Source organism: Apodemus sylvaticus, chromosome 4 (genome assembly GCF_947179515.1).
Source record: "Apodemus sylvaticus chromosome 4, mApoSyl1.1, whole genome shotgun sequence".
NCBI classification, from domain to species: Eukaryota; Metazoa; Chordata; class Mammalia; order Rodentia; family Muridae; genus Apodemus; species Apodemus sylvaticus.
In genome coordinates, this window is record NC_067475.1 from 70306366 (window position 1) to 70328501 (window position 22136).

Consider the following 22136-nt stretch of genomic DNA (forward strand, 5'->3'; position numbering starts at 1 on the left):
AAATGCAGTTACAGCTAAGCATTGGATTGTAGTAGGGGAACCCTATGGATGAGTTAGGCGAAGGATTAAAGGAACTAAAGGAGATGGCAACTCTAAAAAAAATGACCAGTATCACCTAATCTGGACTTTCGGGGGCCACCAGAGACTAAGCCACTAACCAGTGAGCATACATGAACTTGTCTGATGCCCCAAGCACAAATGAAGTACAGGCATAACTTGTCTAGCCTCAGTGGAAGAGGATGTGCCTAATCCTATAGAGACTTAATGCCCCAGGGAGGGGGAATGCATGGGGAGCACCCTCTCAGAGGCCAAGGAGATGGGGGAGGGCTGAAAAACTGTGAGGGGAGCACTGCAGTGAGGCAGAATTTCAGATGAAAATTAATAAAATAAAAATTGAAAAAAGGATAATCCAGCCAGGCAGTGGTGCCACACACCTTTAATCCCAGCATTTGGGAGGCAGAGACAGGCAGATTTCAGAGTTTGAGGCCAGCCTGGTCTACAAAGTGAGTTCCAAGACAGCCAGGGCTACACAGAGAAATCCTGTCTCAAAAAACCAGAAAGACACACACGCACACACACAGAGAGAGAGAGAGAGAGAGAGAGAGAGAGAGAGAGAGAGAGACAGAGAGACAGAGAGACAGAGACAGAGAGAGACAGAGACAGAGAGACAGAGAGACAGAGAGACAGAGACAAACAGAAAGAGAAGCATTTATGATATTCCAGAACCATTGTTCTAATTGGCTCTGAAGAAGGATTTCCTAGGAGGGAAGTACAAGACTACCACCGACCAAATTGGGAGGAGTGATCACAAGGTCTGTGCTTCTGATTGGAATAACACACAGGAAAGAAGAAAGACATCTTCAGAGTTTTGGGGCTCTGATTCCTGACCACCATACAGGAGCTCTTCTACATGCCCTCCATTTGGTGAACACTCAGACTCTTGACCAGTTAAGGAAAACATCCCTTCCCTGATCAGGTTTATGGCAGAAATCAGTGTAAAAGCCAGCACAGGAGTAAATAATAGCTTTGCAGATATTGACAAGATACCTTCATTTATGGAAGTCTGAAGTATCAGTAAGCAAAGTACACTGGTGATGGCTCTTCTTGTCTAGACTACCTGTAGACTCATGTAACATATAAACTGGAGGGGTCATCTTTTAAAAGCTTGTTTTGCTTAAATTGAAATAGATAGATCCAGTTCAAACACAGATTCTTAGGGTTGAAAATCACACACCTTTAATCTGAGTCTTCAGGCAGTAAAACAAACACCTTTAATCCAGAAGCTGAGACTTGAAGACACATCCTTAATAGGGCCACGCCTTCTACTGGAGGCCTATATAAGCATATGAAGAAGTAGACTGTGTCTTTGCCTGCCTGCTCTCATCTTACTACCAAGCCCGTTTCTTCACTGGCATTAGACTCTACTTCAGAACACCAGCATATACTGAAGAAAACCTGAGACTTCAAACCTTGTGGACTAAGTAAGTACTGACTGTAGTCATTGTTATATTAGTTGAATTTATGTTATTCTCATATATCCTCTTTCTATTTATATAAAGGAATTAATTCTGTATGTTCAATAAACACACGCACATATACACTCAGAGAGAGAGAGAAAGAAAGAGAGAAGACAGAGAGGGGGGAAGAGAGACACAGAGAACCAGAGACAGTTACACAGAGACAGAGAGAGAAAAACAGCAGAGAGAAAGAATTTAGGAGAAATCTAAAATAAAATCTAAAGAGTATATATAATTGTATGTATCAGGATGAAGAGTCAATAAATGCTAGTTCTTCTTTTCAGATCAATGTTAACCTCCAAACTACCACCAACAGAAATGTCAGGGGACATGGAAGCCAAGAGCTGGGGCTCCACACAGATCAGTGTAAAAAACATCTGCTGTGAGTGGACCATTAGCAACTTCTCATTTTGCATGGATGGAATTCAGAAAGAGATTAGAAGCCCAGAGTTCTCATTAGAGGCCAATGAGGAAGCAGCATGGTGTTTGAGAGTATACCCAAATGGAGTTGATAAAGAAAGCAAAGATTACCTGTCAGTTGACCTGGGATTGCTCAGCTGTCCCGTGTGCCCAGTTTGGGCAAAGTTTGAGTTCTGGATCATAAATTCCCAAGGAGAGAAATGTCAAAGTAGGAAGAACCCCAGTGTTGCAAGCTTTTGGCAAGACCAACACAGGGGATTCAAAGAGTTCATCCTTCGAGATTTCCTCCTCTCCCATCAGCATTTACTTCTCCCTGAAGACCAGCTCACCATCTGCTGCAAGGTGAGCATAGCGGGAGCCATCTTCAGCATGCCTGGACAGAACATGACACCTGCAATCAAGGATCCAAGGCATGTGTTGGCAGATGACCTAGGGAAGCTTTGGGAGAATTCCATCTTCACAGACTGCTCCCTATTGGTAGGTGGCCATGAATTCAGGGCTCACAAGGCCATCCTAGCAGCTCGCTCTCCAGTTTTCAGAGCCATGTTTGAACATGAAATGCAGGAGAGACTAAAAAACTTCGTTGAGATTCATGACTTGGATCCCCAAGTCTTCCAGGAGATGATGGGCTTCATCTACACATGGAAGGCACCAAACCTCAAGAGCTACTCCATGGCCTCTGGTCTGCTGGCAGCTGCTGACAGGTATGGCCTGGACGGCTTGAAGGCCATGTGTGAGGATGCCCTCTGCAGGATCCTCTCTGTGGAGAATGCTGCAAACATTCTCATCCTGGCTGACCTCCACAGCACACAGTGGCTGAAGACTCAGGCCCTGGATTTCATTACAGATTTTGCCTATGAGGTCTCTAAGACCTCAGGGTGGAAGTCATTGGTGGAGTCACATCCCCCCTTGGTGGCTGAAGCCTTCTGCTCCCTGGCTTCTGCACAGTGTCCTTCTTTGGAGCCATGATTTAAATGCCTAAAGTGATCTCAGAAGATGGACAGCTGTGACCTGTACCTCTTCTGCAACAGCAACAACCAGCTTTTTTACCAATGACTTCTGCTTAGACAATGGTATTGAGGGAGCATTTGCACTTTATCAGGGGAATGGCAGCATGGTGGCTCAGGATTTAAAACACCTGCAATATATTATACATACTGAAATGGTAGGTGTGCAATAGGCAGCACTGCAGTCTGGGACACTCTACATGACATCTATGATGTTAATGTTCCTGTTTGAATTTGTCTGATTTTTGGAAACTGAGATTCAATTTAGAGTGGGTCCTAGGCAGAGAACAACTGTGTTTCTTTGGAGAAACACTTCTGCCTTGGACTATACAGAAGAGATGACTGTGGCCATTGGCAAGGAGAAATCAACCATGATTGCTTCCTCATCAGAGAAGGAAAGACAATGAAGAGTTTCTGTTTAAACATTCAAGGTTCAGGGAACTCGGCTTCAAAAGCAATTACTGCTCTCTCAGAGAACTCTAGCTAAGTTCGCAGCACACATAGGAGAGTTTTCCACAACCTGAAACTGGTGAATCAGAGGATCTGAGGCCCTCCTCTTGTCTCCATGGCCACAAAGAACTCTGTAGACAAAACCTTAACCAAATAAAATACAAGATGAAAAAAACTTTTGAAATCAGTCTGTGGTTTCCAGAGATGTTTATTTCAGAGAAGTAACATGTAGTCCAAGCAGCCTAGCTCAGCTGTGGATGTTTGAACAGAGCCCTCACTCTCCTACCAATATTAGAAACCCTTGGTCTTTTTCCTTGGAATTTAATGTTGGAAAATGAGAACTCCACCCTCATGCTCTTTTTTTTTGTTTTTCATGTACTTCTTCAATTTTACCAGAAAATATAACTCCACTTTCAATCAACATAGAAATATTTTTTATTCAAAATATTTTTTATTTACATTTCAAATGATTTCCTCTTTTCTATCCCCCCACTCCCTGAAAGTCCCATAAGCCCCCTTCTCTTCCCCCTGTCCTCCCACCCACCCCTTCCCACTTCCCCGGTCTGGTTTTGCCAAATAGTGCTTCATTGAGTCTTTCCAAACCAAGGGGCCACTCCTCCTTTATTCTTGTACCTCATTTGATGTGTGGATTATGTTTTGGGTATTCCAATTTTCTAGGTTAATATCCACTTATTAGTGAGTGCATACCATGATTCACCTTTTGAGTCTGGGTTACCTCACTTAGTATGATGTTCTCTAGCTCCATCCAGGAATGGGCATGCTATTGAGATGTGAGCAGGAAGCTAAAGAAAAAAGCTTCCTTCTTCTTAATGCTTATTGTGGGGCTCCAGTAGAAGGTGTGGCCTAGTTAAGGGAGTGTCTTCTAGTCTGAAGATCTGGATTAAGGGTATGTGTTTTTCTGCCTCAAGACTCAGACTAAAGGTATATGTTTTTCTCAGATTAAATGTATATGTTTTTCGACCAGAAGAATCTGTATTAGAACTGGATCTATATACTTCAACTTAAGAAAAAAAATTAGCTGGGCACTGCTGGCACATGCCTTTAATCCCAGCACTTAGGAGGCAGAGGCAGGCAGATTTCTGAGTTCGAGGCCAGCCTGGTTTACAAAGTGAGTTCCAGGACAGCCAGGGCTACACAGAGAAACCCTGTCTTGAAAAAAGCCAAAAAAAAAAAAATAAAGGAAAAGGCATGCCTTCTACTTTTGGATGTCCACAATAAGTGCAGACTAGAAGAATAACCATCACCAAATAATATACTTTGCTTATTTGGGACAATCTTGCATAAATAAAGAGATCATGTAAATCTCTGCACAGATACTATTTACACATGCACTGGTCTTACAGATTGCTACCATAAACATGATCAGGGAAGGGGTGCTTTCCTTAACTGCTCAGGAGTCTGAGTGTTCACAAAATGTAAGGCATTTGGAAGAGCTCCTGTATGGTGGGCAGGATCAGAGCCCCAAACCTCTGAAGATGGCTCTATACTTTCCTGTGTTTTATTCCATTTAGACTTTGTACTTCCCCTCAGGGTCTTCAGGGCCCCCTTACCTCCTTCCTCTGAAACTATCTGTTTTAGGCACCTCCTGCAGTCTTCTGGTTTTTCCTTGACTGCCAACAGACTTTTTGATGAGTCTGGAGTCTGTTGCTTCTGGCCACTTAACTTTTTTCTCTTTTGTAGTCTTCTTTTATTAAATACTCTCTCTGCCACTATCACTAAATCTCTCAAACACATTTCCCTAACCTCTAAACCCTCTGCAGGTTTGTTTTTAATATGCTGCCTAATTAATAAAAGCTAGATCAACAGCTGTCTTTGCTTCTGCTTTCTGTGGGGTGTGTATTAATTACAAAATCCACATTATTCATTGATACAATTTAGCTAACAAGAATAGTTATCCAGGATCAGAAACTTGAACACCAAAAAGTAAGACTAGAGAATGCTGATATTACTGATGCATGGTCAAATCTTTGAAGTTCAGACTCCATTTTTAAAAATCTGTTCAAATTAACATCCTGGCACCTAGCATTAGTTTCCAAGTTGCCCCTCAACAAAACCTAAGCCTAGCTTCACTCTCTAAGCCAATCTCCAATAAGACCAGCATCTTCAATTTACACCCTCAACAAGACCAGGTTATTCCACCAACACACCTGTACCCCCAGATTACAAAACCACCCCCTGCCTAATGACCACCAATGCAGAGGGGAACAGAAGTTAAGTTTATGTTAGCCAGGTGGTGGTGGAGCACGCCTTTAATCCCAGCACTTGTGAGGAGGAGGCAAGCAGATTTCTGAGTTTGAGGCCAGCCTGGTCTACAAAGTGAGTTCCAGGACATCCAGGACTACGCAGAGAAACCCTGTCTTGGAGGAACAGGGAGAGGGAATAGGGCTTATAAGACTTGCGGGGAGTGTGGACCCAGAAAAGGGGAAATAATTTGAAATGTAAATAAAGAATACATCAAATAAAAAAAGAAAGAAAAAATAACTCCCCAAAAGATCAACTCTGAAGCTAAAGAGGTGCCCTGAAAATGATATTCAAGAGACAGAGGCAGAAGAACCTAAACTGAAGTGGTACCCTAGGATACACAGTGGGGCTGTTCTGGGAAAATAAGTTTATTTGAATTGATGTCATTCTTCATAAATAAATTAATATCTAAAACAAACAAACAAACACACAAACATTAAATGAAAGAAAAAACAATGACAGAGGTTTAGCAATTATTTAAAAAAAAAAAAAACAGTTGAGCTATCTGTACCATGGAGCTGGGGCTGCTCCACAGCCCTCTGTGCACAGGTCCCACCAGAAGAGAGCTGGGCTCCCGGAGTTCTGACACAGGCTTACAGGACCACAGGAGGTACAAGCTCCAGTCAGAAACACAGAAACAACAGAACTATGTAACACCAAAAGTAACAAGATGGTGAAAGGCAAGCACAAGAACCCTACCAACAAAAACCAAGGCTACTTAGCATCATCAGAAGCCAGTTCTCCCACCACAGCAAGTTCTGGATAACTGAATATACCACAGAGCAAGATTTGAATTTAAAATCACATTGCGTGAGGCTGATAGAGGACTTCAAGACCAACTCACTGATAAGTGGATATTAGCCTAGAAGCTCAGAATACCCAAGATACAATTCACAGACCACATGAAGCTCAAGAAGAAAGAAGACCAAAGTGTAGATACTTTGATTCTTCTTAGAAGGGGTACAAAATACCCATGGGAAGAAATACAAAGTGTGGAGCAGAGAGTAAAAGAATAGATATCCATAGACTGCCCCACCTGTGGATCCATCCCATATGCAGTTAACAAACCCAGGCACTATTGTGGATGCCAATAAGTGCTTGCTGACAGGAGCCAGATATAACTCTCTTCTGAGAGGCTTTGCCAGTGCCTGACAAATACAGAGGGGGATGCACACAGCTAGCCATTGAACTGAGCAAAGGGTTTCAATGGAGGAACTAGAGAAAGGACCCAAGGAGCTGAAGGTGTTTGCAACCCCATAGGATGAGCAACAATATGAACCAACCAGTAAGCCCAGAGTTCTCAGGGACTTAAGCACAAATGAGAGAGTACACATGGAAGAAACGATGACTCCAGACACATGGGTAACAGAGGACAGCCTGAACAGACATCAATGAGAGGAGAGACCCTTGGACCCTTGAGGCTCATTGCCTCAGGGTACACCTACCAGGTCAGGAAGGCTGGAGTGGGTGGGTTAGTGAGCAGAGGGAGGTGATGGAATAGAGGTTTTCAGAGGGGCATTGAGCAAAGAGGACATTTGAAATGTAAATAAAGAAGATATTTAAGTAAAATTGAAAAAAAATAAATAATGGCAAAAAGCCAGAACACAAAACCTGGCTCACTCACTCTGCTGCAATCCACGCTGGAAGCCAATGTTTTGAGATGGTTCACCTGACAATCTACTCCATCTACCAGCTTCTGGAGGTCATGGAGGAGCCACTCCTATGATGTTTCAGAAAGCAGAATCCTTGAACCAGAACATTGATTACTTGCAGTGAAAATTTGCATGTAATGCTGTTTGGGCCGAACACACACACACACACACACACATACGCTACTAATGCTATGTTTTCCATGCAGACAGGAGACTAGCATGGCTGTCCTCTCAGAGGCTCTACCTACCAACAGCTAACTGAAATGCAGTTACAGCTAAGCATTGGATTGTAGTAGGGGAACCCTATGGACGAGGTAGGCGAAGGTAAAGGAACTAAAGGAGATGGCAACTCTAAAAAAAATGACCAGTATCACCTAATCTGGACTTTCGGGGGCCACCAGAGACTAAGCCACTAACCAGTGAGCATACGTGAACTTGTCTGATGCCCCAAGCACAAATGAAGTACAGGCATACCTTGTCTGGCCTCAGTGGAAGAGGATGTGCCTAATCCTATAGAGACTTAATGCCCCAGGGAGGGGGAATGCATGGGGAGCACCCTCTCAGAGGCCAAGGAGATGGGGGAGGGCTGAAAAACTGTGAGGGGAGCACTGCAGTGAGGCAGAATTTCAGATGAAAATTAATAAAATAAAAATTGAAAAAAGGATAATCCAGCCAGGCAGTGGTGCCACACACCTTTAATCCCAGCATTTGGGAGGCAGAGACAGGCAGATTTCTGAGTTTGAGGCCAGCCTGGTCTACAAAGTGAGTTCCAGGACAGCCAGGGCTACACAGAGAAACCCTGTCTCAAAAAACCAGAAAGACACACAAACACACACACAGAGAGAGAGAGAGAGAGAGAGAGAGAGAGAGAGAGAGAGAGAGAGACAGAGAGAGAGACAGAGAGACAGAGAGAAACAGAAAGAGAAGCATTTATGATATTCCAGAACCACTGTTCTAATTGGCTCTGAAGAAGGATGTCCTAGGAGGGAAGTACAAGACTACCACCGACCAAATTTGGAGGAGTGATCACAAGGTCTGTGCTTCTGATTGGAATAACACACAGGAAAGAAGAAAGCCATCTTCAGAGTTTTGGGGCTCTGATTCCTGACCACCATACAGGAGCTCTTCTACATGCCCTCCATTTGGTGAACACTCAGACTCTTGACCAGTTAAGGAAAACATCCCTTCCCTGATCAGGTTTATGGCAGAAATCAGTGTAAAAGCCAGCACAGGAGTAAATAATAGCTTTGCAGATATTGACATTATACCTTCATTTATGGAAGTCTGAAGTATCAGTAAGCAAAGTACCCTGGTGATGGCTCTTCTTGTCTAGACTACCTGTGGACTCATGTAACATATAAAATCGAGGGATCATCATGGTGGCTCAGGATTTTAAACACCTGCAATATTATACATATTGAAATGGTAGGTGTGCAATAGGCAGCACTGCAGTCTGGGACACTCTATATGACATCTATGATGTTAAGGTTCCTGTTTGAATTTGTCTGATTTTTGGAAACTGAGATTCAATTTAGAGCTGGCCCTAGGCAGAGAACAACTGTGTTTCTTTGGAGAAACACTTCTGCCTTGGACTGAACAGAAGAGATGACTGTGGCCATTGGCAAGGAGAAATCAACCATGATTGCTTCCTCATCAGTGAAGGAAAGACAATGAAGAGTTTCTTTTTAAACATTCAAGGTTCAGGGAACTCGGCTTCAAAAGCAATTACTGCTCTCTCAGAGATCTCTTGCTAAGTTCGCTACACACATAGGAGAGTTTTTCACCACCTGAAACTGGTGAATCAGAGGATCTGAGGCTCTCCTCTTGTCTCCATGGCCACAAAGAACTCTGTAGACAAAACCTTAACCAAATAAAATACAAGATGAAAAAAACTTTTGAAATCAGTCTGTGGTTTCCAGAGATGTTTATTTCAGAGAAGTAACATGTAGTCCAAGCAGCCTAGCTCAGCTGTGGATGTTTGAACAGAGCCCTCACTCTCCTACCAATATTAGAAACCCTTGGTCTTTTTCCTTGGAATTTAATGTTGGAAAATGAGAACTCCACCCTCATGCTCTTATGACGACGGAGAAGTCTATGCCATAGTAGAGGGAGTCTAATCCTTCTGGGAGAGATGTGTTTGTGGATCAAGGCATGCAAAATCTATTAAATGTTTTGAAAACATCCAAAGGGATTTATTCATTACAGATTTGCAGGCCTGTATACCTGTTGAGGGAGAACCGGCTGGGGAGGGAGCAGAGGTACGAGTCCTTGGTCCAGTCTGTGGTCTGGAAGCACTGAGAGGCCTGTTACATTGCTCCAACATAGCAGGATTAGATAAGAGGAGATAGCCCATGATTGTAAAGCATTATTACAGAAAAGGAGGTGCCAAGAAAAGAGATCAAAAGGTAAAAAGAGAAAGAGATAGAGAGGTGAGATCCAGCCGTGGCCACTTAGAAAAAGAATGGGGGGGGGTAAGGGGGATAAGAGCGTAAGAGAAAAAAGAGGACAAGAGAGCATGCACAAGAGAGGAAGGAGGAGCCAAGCAGCCCTCTCTATAGTGGGTCAGGGTACCTGGCTGTTTCCAGGTAACTGCGGGGTGGGGCAAACCTGGCTGTACCTAGGTGACTGTGGGTGGGGAATCTAGGCCGTGGTGTGGCCCAGATATAAAATTAATTCAAACAAATCAGTAGCCTTCCTATACTCAAAGGATAAACAGGCAGAGAAAGAACTTAGGGAAGAAGAAATAGAAGAAGACCTCAGAAGATGGAAATATCTCCCATGCTTGTGGATTACCAGGATTAATATAGTAAAAATGGCCATCTTGTCAAAAGCAATCTACAGATTCAATGCAATCCCCATTAAATTGCAACTCAAGTCTTCAAAGAGTGAGAAAGTGCAATTCTCAATCTTATCTGGAATTACAAAAAACCCATGGTGCTTTTTCACAGCTAAAGAACACCAACTAAAACAAACCAGATGATAGATGACCCAGTGACCTGGAGTAAAACACCAGTAAAATACTACTGGTCTTCTTTAAAAGGGGTAAAATATCTTCTAATAATCCTTTAATCTTAATAATCTCCTTAATTAATAGCTTATTCACTCATCAGAGAAGCTTCCTCCTGCAGCAGATTGGAACAAATACAGAGATTAACACCCAGACATTATGCAGAGAGAGACAGAGACATTGGAGAGACAGAGACAGAGAAAGATCTTCATACACACAACTGTAAATGAGATGTTTCCCTTAAATCCATGCCCTCATAGTTCAGAGAGCCCTAAGGAAGACGATCAGAAGCAGGGAGGGAGACACAGGGAATGGAGGTTCTCAGGAAGACAACGCCCTTTGAATCCCCTTTAACTCAAAGACACTGAGGCAGCAGTCCCATGGCCTCCATGGATCTGTACCAGCTGTCCTTTTCTGATGACAGACAGAAATGTAGAGGATCCATGTGGGAAAGGACGTGGGAAAGAACAAGAAGAATTGAGGGAAACACTACTCACTCAGATTATACAGTATTAATAAAGAATTCATGCTTAATTAAAGAAGGAGGAGGAGGAGCAGATGCCTGGGGAGAAAATATAGTAGTTTTCCAAAACTTTCAGAATGAGATAAGAAGTGTTTCTAATTAGAGCTCCTCTGGTTATGTTTTAGTGCAATGCCATTAGGGACATTATATTCAGTGGTAACCAAATATCAGGAAGAGAGAATAAAATAAAATACATAAATGTACCCTTTTTGCTCATATTCTTGGTGTCTTAGTCAGGGTTTCTATTCCTGCACAAACATTATGACCAAGAAGCAAGTTTGGAAGGAAAGGGTTTATTCAGCTTACGCTGCTGCATTGCTGTTCATCACAAAAGGAAGTCAGGACTGGAACTCAAACAGGTCAGGAAGCAGGAGCTGATGCAGAGGCCATGAATAGATGTTCCTTACTGGCTTGCTCCCCCTGGCTTGCTCAGCCTGCTCTCTTATTGAACCCAAGAATACCAGCCCAGTGGTGGTACCACCCACAAGGGGCCCTCCCCACTTGATCACTAATTGAGAAAATGCCCCACAGCTGGATCTCATGGAGGCACTTCCCCAACTGAAGCTCCTTTCTCTGTGATAACTCCAGTCTGTGTCAAGTTGACACACAAAACCAGCCAGTACACTTGGCTGGTTCTTCCAATTCTGAGAAAAACCTTATCTACCTCCTGTGGATCTCTATTGCCTCAATCAATGTTTTAGAAAAATGGCTTACTTCATGTTTAGAGTGTCGTTTCTGCATGCCTATCTGCATGTGTGCTACCCACAGAATCCAGAGGAGGGCACTAGATCCCATGAAACTGACAGCTAGACTTTTGTGAGTTGCCCATTGCTACTAGGAATGAAACCTGGTTCTATTGACTGGCAGCCAGAGCACCAAGTGCTCAGTCATCTCCTCAGGCCCTGTCCCATTTGATTCTGATTACACACCTGTGGTTGTCCTCAGCATGAGGTCGAGTTGAAGGGAAACTTGACAAGTGAATTCTGAGGAATCTGGGATACAGAGCTAACAGAGCACAATCTCTTCTTTCAGGTTCATCCTCTCAGCATCAGTCTTTGGAATGAGGAATTCAGCCTCTGTCCCTATAGTTTCTCCATCTTCCCACACAATTGTGTCCACGCCATTCCCTGACTATTACTAATATTGAGAAGTTTGGGAGTCCATGAAAATATTTTATTGTCTCCTCTATTGGAAATTTTTGCAGGTTTTTGTATCTGCTGACTAGCTCTATCTTGTGTTATTGGAATTAAGAAAAAATACCATTCTGGCATAATAAATTGCATCATACTATGTAATTTATAAACCATGGAATTTATTCCCACAGTGTGAAGGTCAGGAAGGATCAACACATGCATTTCTTCATAAATGATACCTGCTCTAGGGATATAATGGTAGAAGAGCCAATTGGCAAGGACCTACTCACTTCCTTTATACTCTTTGACTCTTATTATGGTAGAAGCTCAACAGTCAAGGCAGGCCTCAAAGTCATGGTTAAACAGGACTTTCTCGATCTCCAAATCCTTGCTCGATCAGAAACATGTAGGGATTCCTGGATTGAATTTTTGTATGAGAGTACTTTCCTATTCCTAAGGATTAGCATATGACCAAATCACCTTACAGAGGCCCTGCTTTTCTTTCGTTTTTATTGAAAATGATTTTTCCACACAAAATATTCAGATTACAATTTGCCTTTCCCCATCTCCTTCCAGTCCCTCCCCATCTCGCTACTCACTGTACTGCTCAGGTCTCACTCCTTCCAGTTAGATGACAAGCAGAAAAACAAAACCAGGATGAAAAACAAAGAAAACACACATGAAACATACATGCACTTACACACAAATGCATAAAGTCAATAAAACACAAAATCATGAACCAAAACATAAAAGCAAAAGTGTAGAAAAATGACTAAACAAAGCATATGAGAGAAATAAAAAGTACAATTCAGCATTTGTGTAGGCCATCAACTCCTTGATAGTTGGCCTACTCTTAAATATTCTTTGTATAACCAGGGTAAATCTGCTGGAAAAATAATTTTTCATTTCCAGGCAGTTATGAGTTAGAGAGAACATCTCAGTCAGGGATAGGAGATAGTGTAAAATTCCCCGATTCCGCTCCTGCACCTCCTCTAGACCCATGCAGAGACATATATCTACCCTAATGTTAATACAAATAACAATATTTGACTTCTTCCTTTCTAATTTGTATACCCTTGATCTGCTTCAGTGGTCTTATTGATCAAAGACATCAAGTGCCCTATTTAATAGGTATATATACAGAGGAGATCACCTTACCTTATCTGGATTTTAGTGGAATTTTTCAAGTTTCTCTCCATTTAAGTTGATGTTGGTTGGCTATGGGCTTGCTCTAAACTGCCTTTTTTATATTCAGTTACATCCCTGTCTCTTGGGACTTTTGTCAAGAAGGATGTTGGATTTTGTCAAAGGCTTTTTCTGCATCTAATGTGATGATTGTGAGGCTGCTGTCTCTCAGTTTGTTCACCTGGTAGATTGAAGATCTAGTGCAGAAGTTCCTGTGCCAGCTGTGCCAGCTACTCCTATACAAAGCAGAGTGGAGAACACCACAACAGGTGCAGCAACCCTTTTCACCTGGTGATCTACAGAGTCTAATTCATTGGGAATGTTTTCCCCTGTGTGGGAGGTTATTGGGGTAACTACTGTGCCAGGATACAAATATCAGATGATGCATTTACAACTAGGGAATGTCTGCAAGGGGTAAGTCCTGATGCACAAGCCCACCTATCATCCTCTGGAAGCAAGAGGCACTCATATTCTTAATTGGTAGGAGTTACAATGGAATTGCAGAGATGTGAACGTTCTGAGGGTATCTGATTCCCAATACAAAGGCTTTCTTCTGTTACTGAAGGGTCAGCTTACCTCACTGTGGATGCTACCATGTGCACTGAGTACTCTCTGTAGTCTGTGAATAGTTTCCAGGAAGAGCTGTTCTATCATAGTAGGTGGGTTAGTCATTTAAGCATAACCAACAGTCCTATGTCAAATCAGGACAGGAGTCAATTATCTGGAACAAGCTTTCATAAATGATTGTGGAGTGGGTTGTTGAGACAGGAAGCCAGTAAACTTAGTGACACTTATGTTAGGGTAGGTGTGGTCATAGGCAGAGGCTAGGGCCTGAAGTCCAGCCTTGCAAGGACTTAATTGGGCCCAATAGCCAGCCCAGAACCTGTCTAACAACTTGTTGGATAGAGAAGAGAGTATTTCTATTGATTACCCCTGGAATCTGTATGCATACGTAACTCCTTTTTTTGTACATGCTCTGCATCCCCAAATATAGCCTGAATCCCATCCAGTGGCCTGTTTTCTTCTTTCGGTGAAGCTGAGTGTCAGGTGGCTATAAGGTGAATATGCATGAGAGAAGCATGGAGGTTTTTCTTCTTTTTTTCTTTTCTTTCGTTGGATATTTTCTTTACTTACATTTCAAATGTTATCCACTTTCCAGTCTCCCCTATGAAAACCCCCTATTCCATTCCCCTCCCCCTGCCTCTATGAGAGTGCTCCCCTACCCATGCACCTACTCCTGCCTTCCTGACCAGGCATTCCCCTCTACTGGAGCATAAAACCCCAACAAGACCAAGCGCCACTTCTCCCACTGATTTCCAACAAGGCCATTCTCTGCTACATATGCAGCCAGAGCCATGGGTCCCTCCATTTGTATTCTTTTGTTGGTAGCCCAACTAGCTTGATGAAATCAGATTTTAGTGAGAGTCCCAGTAGAACCTGTGCTTTCATAACCCCACTGTGCACAGTAGTAGTCCGAAGCTCCTTCACAGACTCTCTGATGGACCAGATGCTCTGGGTGCATGTAAAAATATTGTTTGAGGTATTTTCTCACAGAGGGGTCTAACTGGTGATGCAACAAATCTTCCAGGTCAAACTATAAAAATGAGAACCAAGTTTCAAGTGGGAGCCATGTAGCTGGCCTGATGGATGAGATAGTTTGGTCAAGGTTAACAATGATCCAAGTGAAGATAAGAGGCTGATGAAGATGGGCTGTGATGGTTGTAAGATGTCAGCATAAAGGGAGCAGAATTAGGAATATTGAAGTAACAACTTCAGCAGATCAGCTGAGCGTGGCATGACTTTGCATTGTTCTAGTGCTAATTCCTTGGGAACTTCCTCTCACTCCAGGCAGGCTGAACATGGGAACAGTGTATCCATGCCTGGATTCTATTCACTTTAACAGCTGAACAACTGTAGGAAGATGGGTGAGAAGGTCTTTGTGATCCACTTGTTAGGTGCTTTACAGGACAGAAAAAAAAAACACATCAAATTTCCCACTATAGATCTTGGAATAGGATTGGGGAAATAGTAAGTGGGAAAGCAAAGGACAAGTTTTAATTCTGCCCTTACCCTCTGTTACCATGGAAAGAGTGACACTTGTGTTAGCAGGGGTGCAAGCTGGACTTAAAGCCTGGGGCAGAGCATAGAGTTGGGTAGGGAGGCTAGAAGGTAAAGATCTGTGGCATCCACAAGATATAAAAAGAATGGTCAGTGAAGACTCCCACAGGTGGTGCGGTACAGAGGTTAATTGAGATTGTGGAATTAGGTGTGGTGGAACTTTAGTACAAGAAGTTCTGTAAGAAGTCTAGCTGGTATGAAGGCAGGCATGGCCTAGAGCCATGCTTCTCAAACTGTGGCTCCCTCATCCTCTGTGGTGGAGTATTGACCATTTCATGGGGGTTGGATATCAGATATCCTCTATATCAGATCTTTATAGTATAATTCATACGGGAGCCACACTACAGTAATGAAGTAGCCAACAAGTTATTTAATGGTTCTGGTTGACCACAAAGGAAGAACGGTATTAAGGGGGCACAACATTGACAAGAAGAGAAACTTCTGGCCTACGGAATATGAATACATAATGAATCAATCTCTTTGAATGTTTTCAAAATTAATAAAAGATTTTTGCATGCTTTGGCCAACAAACACTTCTCTCCCAGGAGGAGGAGACTTCCTCCACATTGGTCTACACTTCTTAGTCATCATAAGAGCATGATGATGGAGCTTTTAGCTAATGTAGATGCCAAGAAAAAAGACAATGGGTTTGTAATTCTGGTAATATAGTCTCCACGAGTATCCACACCTGATCAGGGCTGATTGGACTATATGTGACTTCTCTGAACCTAAACATCTCTGGAATCCACAGACTGATTCCAAATGTTTTATTCATATTATATTTTATTGGGTTACGATTTTGTTTACAGAGCTGTTTGTGGCCATGAAGACCAGAGAAGGGCCTCAGATCCTCTGAATGACCAGTTACAGTTGGCTGAAAACTCTCCTGGGTGTGCTGGGAACTGAACCACAGTTCTCTGACAGAGCAGTAATTGCCTTTGCAGCTGAGTTCCCACAAACTGAACCTTTAAAAAGTCTTCATTGTCATTTAAGTCTCAGATAAATAAATATTCATGTTTGATATCTCCCTTTCTTTGGGCCCTGGTCATTTGTTCTGTTTAGATCAGTCCATACAGTATTCCCCAATGAAATTCCTTTGGGCTGTGCTTATGGTCATCACCTAACTTGAATCCCAGTTTCCATCATGTCAGACAAAAACAAACAAGAACTTCAACAGGGCAGATATCATCTAGATTGTGTGAGACTCCTGTTCTGCCATTCACACCTGCAATTTTAACATAGTAGAGCTGTTTTAAATTCTGAGCCACCATGCTGCTTTCTTGCAGATGCAGTGTAAATGTTCCAGCTATACTGAACTCTAACCAGAAGTCATTGGTAACTACATTGGGTGCTGCCATTGGAAGACAGGTGTTGGTCATATCTGACTAGCTCCTAAAATCTCTTTATGCCTTTGAGCGAGGGATCAGTCTTTGAAGAGAGATTTCTCCCACAGCTTTGCTAGGTCATCTCTCAACATCTGTCTTGGCTCCTTGATTGCAGGTGTCATGATCTGTCCAGGCATGCAAAGATGGCTCCTATTATGCTCACCTTGCAGCAGAGGCTGAGCTGGTCTTCAGGGACAAGCCATTGCTGACGGGAGAGGAGGAAACCTCAAAGGATGAACTTTTTGAATCCCCACTTTTCGTATTGCTGAAAGCTTACGACATTGGGGTTCTTCATACTTTGGCATTTCTCTCCTTGGGAATTTCTGATCCAGAATTTGAACTTTGCCCAAACTGGGCTCTCTGGACAGCTGAGCAATCCCAGGTAAACTGACAGGTAATCTTTGCTTTCTTCATCAACCCCGTTTGGGTGTACTCTCAAACACCATGCTATTTCTTCATTGGCCTCTAATGAGAACACTGGGCTTGAAATCCTTTTCTGAATTCCCCCCATGCAAAATGAGAAGTCGCTAATAGTCCACTCATAGCAGATTTTTTTTACACTGATCTGTGTGGAGCCCCAGCTCTTTGTCTCCATGTCCCCTGACATTTCTGCTGGAGGTAGTTTGAAGGTTAATCTTGACCTGAGAGAACACCAGAGGTTATTTACTCTTCATCCTATTGAACACGATTATAGGTATACTTTGGATTTTAGTTTCAATTTCCCTAAGTTCTCTCTCTCTCTCTCTCTCTCCCTCTCCGTATCCCTCTCCGTCTTCCTTTTCCTCTCTCTCCCTCTCTCTCCGTCTCTCCCTCTCTTTTCCTCTCTCTCTCTCCCTCTCCCTTTCCCTCCCTCTCTCTTCCTCTCTCTCCCTCTCTTTGCCTATCTCCCTCCCCCTCTCCCTCTCCCTCCATCTCTCCCTCTTTCCCTCATCCCCCCCTCTCTCTTTCCCCCAAACACTGGAATTTCTATGTGTGTGTATGTGTTTGAGTTTCGTGACTCTTAGGTCAGTGGCCACTAGTTGGGCTATTCTATCCACCTCTGGATAGGAAAGTCTGTAAAACTTTATATATTCTCATCTCAAGTGTGTTGTATTTTCAGGGTCCTATAGAGAATGTACAGAATGAATTCCTTTATGTAAATAGACAGAGAATATAGAAGAATAACATACAGGCTGAGGTCTAGCTAATATAACAATGACTACAGTCAGTATTTACTTATTCCACAAGGTGTGAAGTCTCAGGTGTTCTTCAGTATATACTAATTCTTAAGAAGAAGGGTCTAATGCCAGTGAAGGAATGGGCTTGCTATTTAGATGAGAGCAGGAAGCCAAAGAAAAAAGCTTCCTTCTTCTTTATGCTTATTGTGGGCCTCCAGTAGAAGGTGTGGCCTAGTTAAGGGAGTGTCTTCTAGTCTGAAGATCTGGATTAAAGGTGTGTGTTTTTCTGCCTCAAGACTCAGATTAAAGGTGTATGTTTTCCTCAGATTAAATGTGTATGTTTTTTCTGACAAGAAGAATCTGCATTTGAACTGAATCTACCTACTTCAACTTAAGAAAAAAAATTCGCAGGGCACTGGGGGCACACGCCTTTAATCCCAATATTTGGGAGGCAGAGGCAGGCAGATTTCTGAGTTCAAGGCCATCCTTGTCTACGAAGTGAGTTCCAGGACAGCCATGGCTACACAGAGAAACACTGTCTTGAAAAAAAGCAAAAGAAAAAAATTTAAAAGGCATGCCTTCCACTTTAGTATGTCCACAAGTAGTGCAGACTAGAAGATTAACCATCACCAATATACTTTGCTTACTAGGGACAACCTTGCATAAATAAAGAGATAATGTAAATCTCTGCACAGATACTATTTACCCATGCACTGATCTTACAGATTGCTACCATAAACATGATCAGGGAAGGGGTGCTTTCCTTAACTGCTCAGGAGTCTGAGTGTTCACAAAATGTAAGGCATGTGGAAGAGCTCCTGTATGGTGGGCAGGATCAGAGCCCCAAACCTCTGAAGATGGCTCTATTCTTTCCTGTGTTTTATTCCATTTAGACTTTGTACTTCCCCTCAGGGTCTTCAGGGCCCCCTTACCTCCTTCCTCTGAAGCTATCTGTTTTAGGCACCTCCTGCAGTCTTCTGGTTTTTCCTTGACTGCCAACAGCCTTTTTTACGGGTCTAGAGTCTGTTGCTTTTGTCCAATTATTTTTTAATCTTTTGTAGTCCTTTAATTAAATACTCTCTGCCACTATCACTAAATATCTCAAACACCTTTCCATAAGCTCTAAACCCACTGGAGGTTTTTTTTTTTTAAATATGCTGGCTAAGTAATAAAAGCTAGATCAACAGCTGCATTTGCTTCTGGTAATTTAGGGTCTGTGGGGGTGTGTTTTAATTACAAAACCCACACTTTTCATTGATGCAATTTAGCTAACAAAAATATATATCCAGGAGCAGAAACTTGAACATGAAAAACTAAGGTTAGAGAATACAGATATTCCTGATGTATGGTCAAATCTTTGAAGTTCAGACTCCATTTTTAAAAACCTGTTCAAATTAACATCCTGGCACCTAGCATTAGTTTCCAAGTTGCCCCTCAACAAAACCTGAGCCTATCTCCAATAACACCAGCATCTTCAATTTACACCCCCTTAATCACTCTCTAAGCCAATCTCCAATATGACCAGCATCTTCAATTTACATCCTCAACAAGACCAGGTTATTCCACCCATACCTGCACCCCCAGATTACAAAACCACCCCCTGGCTAATGACCACCAATGTAGAGGAGAACAGAAATTAACTTTATGTTAGACACATGGTGGTGGAGCACGCCTTTAATCCCAGCAATTTTGAGGTGGAGGCAGGCAGATTTCTGAGTTTGAGGCCAGCCTGGTCTACAAAGTGAGTTCGAGGACATCCAGGGCTACACAGAGAAACCCTGTCTCAGAGGAAAAACAAAACAAAAAAATAGTTTATGTTATGACACCCAGCACTAGCCAATTATGTTAAAGGTCACAGTAGCTTTACAATTAGATGTTTTCACATTTACTCCCTGCTTGCTGCTTAGTATATGGCCTTGCCACATAGATATCCAGGGCTCCCCAAACACCAAAATCACCTTACATGGATATGGTGTGGCAGGAGCTAACTCAAATAAAATAAAGATCCTTCTTAAGTTGCAACAGAGCACCTCTCTGTATTTTAGGAGATCACTAAAATTTCCCTGGCTCTACACTCCAACACTATGGACTATGATCAAATACACCTTGGTTTTAGGTTTAACTGGAAATGCTTTGTATGTGTTGGGGTTTGCATCCTGAATGACTTCTATCACGGAAATGTCTGGAAATGCCTCACACACGTTCTGGACACTGAATCAACTGATCGTGGCTGAATTCTATGTGTCCAAACAGAAGTCATCCTAACCATTTTCTTTTCTTTTACAGCTTTATTTACTTATTATATGTAAGTACACTGTAGTTGTCCTCAGACACACCAGAAGGGGGTGTCCGACCTTACTATGAATGGTTGTGAGCCACCATGTGCTTGCTGGGAATTGAACTCGGGAACTCAGGAAGAGAGATCGGTGCTCTTAACCAGTGATCCATCTCTCCAGCCCATAACCATTTTCTTGAATAGAAGGCGGCATAGATGGATGTCTCAGATTTTTTTGGAACGACGATTGAAAGCTTCCTGTTCTCTCCAGACATGCTGAAGGAGCCTTGTACCATGCTCACCGTGCAGCAGAGGGTGGGCTGGTCTGCAGGGAGAAGCCAATGCCCATGGGAGAGCAGAAAAGATCACAAGCTGAGCTTTTTAAATCCCCTTATGGGTTTTGCAGTAACGTAATTTTTGTTATACTTCAATTCTTGATGTAGATGATGTTTACCTTCAATTCTTAGAAATAGCCTTGTCTTATACTCTGTGGTGCTGAGAAAGGAAACCTGAGCTCCCTTGTACACTGATACAACAAATTATGAGTAACATCAGTCTCAGAAACACAATGTTAGATGCTCTGCATCCTTCTTGGACCAAGTTTTCTGAAGGAAAATCTGATAAATATTAAGAAAGGAAGAAAGGGCCTGTGGGAGTAATGAGGGTACAAAGTGTGGAAACATTTAGCTCAATGCTTGGGAACTTGCCTAGCATGTTGAAGTCCGCAATTCTATCTCCTGCCAAACACACAGATGCAGCTTCCCACGGGTGACTGCTTGTATATGTGGACTGGCTCCTGAAAGAAGAAAACTGCCTGGTTTTGCCCTATACTGCTTCACTGAGTCTTTCCAGAACATGGGGCCAATCCTCTGTTCTCCTTGTACCTCATTTAATGTGTGGATTATGTTTTTGGTATTCCAGGTTTCTAGGTTAATATCTACTTACTAGTGCATTCATACCATAATTCATCTTTTGTGTCTGGTTTACCTCACTTAGTATGATGTTCTCCAGCTCCATCCATTTGCCTAAGAATTTCATGAATTCATTGTTTCCAATGGCTGAATAGTACTCCATTGTGTATATATACCACATTTTTTTTGCATCCACTCTTCTATTGAGGGATACCTGGGTTCTTTCCAGCTTCTGGCAATTATAAATAGAGCTGCTATGAACATAGTGAAACATGTATCCTTATTACATGCTGGGGAATCTTCTGGGTTTATGCCCAGGAGTGGTCTAGCAGGATCTTCTGGAAGTGAGGTGCCAAGTTTTTGGAGGAACCGCCAGACTGATTTCCAGAGTGGTTGTACCAATTTGCAATCCCACCAGCAGTGGAAGAATGTTCCTCTTTCTTCACATGCTCGCCAACATCTGCTATCTCCTGGATTTTTAATCTTAGCCATTCTGACTGGTGTAAAGTGAAATCTCAGGGTTGTTTTGATTTGCATTTCCCTAATGACTAATGAAGTTGAGCAGTTTTTAAGATGCTTCTCTGCCATCCAAAGTTCTTCAGGTGAAAATTCTTTGTTTAACTCTGTACTCCATTTTTTTAATAGGGTTATTTCATTTTATAGAGTCTAACTTCTTGAGTTCTTTATATATATTGGATATTAGCCCTCTATCTGATGTAGGGTTGGTGAAGATCTTTTCCCAATTTGTTGGTTGCCAATTTGTCCTTTTGATAGTGTCCTTTGCTTTACAGAAACTTTGTAATTTTATGAGGTCCCATTTGTCAATTCTTGATCTTAGAGCATAAGCTATTGGTGTTCTGTTCAGGAACTTTCCCCCTGTACCGATGTCCTCAAGGGTCTTCCCCAGTATCTTTTCTATTAGCTTCAGAGTGTCTGACAGCTGATAAACAACTTCAGCAAAATGGCTCGTTACAAAATCAACTCTAGCAAATCAGTAGACTTCCTATACTCAAAGGATAAGCAGACTGAGAAAGAAATTAGGGAAATGACACCCTTCACAATAGCCACAAACAACAGAAAGTATCTTGGTGTCACTATGATCAAACAAGTGAAAGATATGTATGAAAAGATCTT

At 42.4% G+C, this 22136-nt stretch overlaps 1 protein-coding gene across 1 annotated transcript; it reads left to right on the forward strand.

Moving 5' to 3' along the window:
* Positions 1-1835: 1835 nt before the first annotated feature.
* On the forward strand, positions 1836-2906 carry LOC127683043 (TD and POZ domain-containing protein 1-like). Its single transcript, XM_052179894.1, has one exon. The coding sequence runs from the start codon at positions 1836-1838 to the stop codon at positions 2904-2906; it is 1071 nt and encodes a 356-aa protein (XP_052035854.1).
* Positions 2907-22136: the final 19230 nt, after the last annotated feature.

Bases quoted from the DNA above. Each gene is read 5' to 3' on its own strand.
- LOC127683043 (XM_052179894.1), top strand. From the start codon at position 1,836: ATGTCAGGGGACATGGAAGCCAAGAGCTGGGGCTCCACACAGATCAGT.